Source organism: Silene latifolia, chromosome Y (genome assembly GCF_048544455.1).
Source record: "Silene latifolia isolate original U9 population chromosome Y, ASM4854445v1, whole genome shotgun sequence".
NCBI classification, from domain to species: domain Eukaryota; kingdom Viridiplantae; phylum Streptophyta; class Magnoliopsida; order Caryophyllales; family Caryophyllaceae; genus Silene; species Silene latifolia.
In genome coordinates this window covers 201,196,157-201,198,397 of record NC_133538.1, presented here as the reverse complement: position 1 = coordinate 201,198,397, position 2,241 = coordinate 201,196,157, and the positions used below count along the sequence as shown (strand labels likewise).

Genomic DNA, 2,241 nt, shown 5'->3' with positions numbered 1-2,241 from the left:
TTCTTCAAACAATCATCAAATGAGGTGCCATGGACACTAAAGTCATCCATAAACACCTCCATAGACTTCTCAATGTACTCCAAAAAGATAGACATCATGACCCGTTGAAATGTCCCGGGAGCATTGCAAAGCCCAAATGGCATTCTCCGATATGCGAGGACACCACAAGGCCAAGTAAAAGTGGTTTTTGCTTGATCATCCGAGTGTATAGGTATTTGAAAGAACCTGAAGTACCCGTCAAGAAAGCAAAAATACTCGTGGTTTGCGAGTCTCTTGAACATTTGATCGATGAATGGCAATGGAAAATGATCTTTGATTGAGGCGAAATTGAGCTCTCTATAATCAATACACATTCTCCATCCCATGACCGGTCGGGTAGAGATGAGTTAACCTTCCTCATTCTCAACCACGGTCATACCGCCCTTTTTGGGGACGATTTGAACCGGGCTTACCCAATCGCTTCCCGAGATGGAGTATATAATTCCGGCCTCAATCAACTTATCAACTTCCTTCCTTACCACTTCCTTCAATTTCTCATTCAAACTCCTCATAGGTTGAGCGGAAGGAGTGAACCCATCATCGAGTGTGATGTGGTACATGCATATTCGAGGATCGATTCCCATGAGATCATCAAGGCTATACCCAATGGCTTTCTTGTTTTCTTTGAGGACATTTAAAAGTTTTTCCTTTTGAGATGCCATTAGGTTTGCATTGATGATAACGGGGAAGGATTTTGCCTCATCAAGAAAGGCATACTCAAGGGAGGGGAGCAAAGGTTTATGATCTACCTTTGGAGGATTCTTACCCTCAACTTAATCAATGATTGGTGGTAAAGCTTCTTAATCTTCCTCCAAATGCTCCCCCGAGCATTTATCCTTTGCATCTTCAATTGCCTCTTCTAACATGTCTACCGAATAGACACTCTCAAACATTGGTTATGACATTGCTCTGGTCAAAGAAAATTCAACCACATTTACTCCCACTTTTAAAGTGAGCTTCCCTTCCTTGACACTTATATTGACATCCCCGGTTGCCAAGAAGGGTCTTCTAAGGATAATAGGAGTTTGTTGGTCTTCCGGAATGTCAAGAACCACAAAGTCCGCCGGAATATAGAAATTGCCCATTTTAACCGGCACATCTTCAATGACACCCATTGGTCTTTGTACCGACCTATCGGCTAGTTGCAAGATCATAGAAGTAGGAATCATGTCATGCAACCTAACATTCCTTGAAATAGGGAGCGAAAGTATGTTAACACTAGCACCAGGATCGAAAAGTGCCTTCTTGATATTCACATTACCCACCATGCAAGGAATAGAAAAACTACCCGGATCTTGTAGTTTTTTCGGCATGGGATTGAGTAAGACCGCACTACATTACCTTCTAAGAGGCACTAGACCATCTCCTCTAATTCTTCTCTTCTTTGTCAAAACATCCTTCAAGAATTTGGTGTAGAGTGGCATTTGTGTCACTACCTCGTTGAATGGTAATGAAACTTCAAGTTTCTTCAACATATCCAAGAACTTGGAGAACTTCTTCTCCACATTCATTACTCTACTTCTATTAGGAAATGGTATTGGAGGGTTTTTGACCTTTATGGATGTTGAGGCTTGCTTGGTGTTAACCACTTCATTTGATTCTTTTCTTTTCTTTTAGTCTATTTCAACCACTCTTTCTTGGTCTCTTTCAACCACTATTTCCTCCAAAATAAAGTTTTCATCATCACTACTACAGATACAGGCTATAACAACGGTAAAAAACCGTTGTTATATAAAAAAGCGGACGTTGTTAAAGCGTCCGTTGTTAAAGGTTGTAACAACGGTTGGTTTATCTAAGAAACCCGTTGTGAAAACTATTAACAATGGTTAAAAACCATTGTCATTACGAGACATTCGCTGTGGAAAGTGTGACTAATTTTTGGTGGTAAAGTTATAACAACGGTTACAATAGAAAAAACAGTTGTTATAACTAAAGACAACGGGTTTTTTTTTTAAATAACCGTTGTTGATTTTAAAAAAATAAAAATAAATTATATATTACTAGATGAATGCATTATTACTGCCCCTTTATGCTTCCGATGCATAATGTGCATTATTACTGCCAAATTCCTGCATATGAAAGGACACAATATATGGAATTAGAAGGGTTATAAGATTTGGCACAACTTCCTAAACATATTAATTAAAAAATAACTCAAACGACACATTACTAAGTATAAATTCATGCATTATCTCAATAACC

At 38.8% G+C, this 2,241-nt stretch overlaps 1 protein-coding gene across 1 annotated transcript; it reads right to left on the bottom strand.

Moving 5' to 3' along the window:
- Positions 1-935: 935 nt before the first annotated feature.
- LOC141629834 (uncharacterized) lies at positions 936-1,550 on the bottom strand. Its single transcript, XM_074442769.1, has 2 exons — positions 1,381-1,550; positions 936-1,227 (listed from the first exon to the last, which is right to left on the bottom strand). The coding sequence occupies exons 1-2, from the start codon at positions 1,548-1,550 to the stop codon at positions 936-938; spliced, it is 462 nt and encodes a 153-aa protein (XP_074298870.1).
- Between the last annotated feature and the right edge of the window lie 691 nt (positions 1,551-2,241).

Coding starts and splice junctions, on each gene's coding strand:
- LOC141629834 (XM_074442769.1), bottom strand. CDS start 1,550: ATGAATGTGGAGAAGAAGTTCTCCAAGTTCTTGGATATGTTGAAGAAA. Junction 1,228..1,380: donor GGTCTAGTGCCTCTTAGAAG/GTAATGTAGTGC, acceptor CCCTATTTCAAG/GAATGTTAGGTTGCATGACA.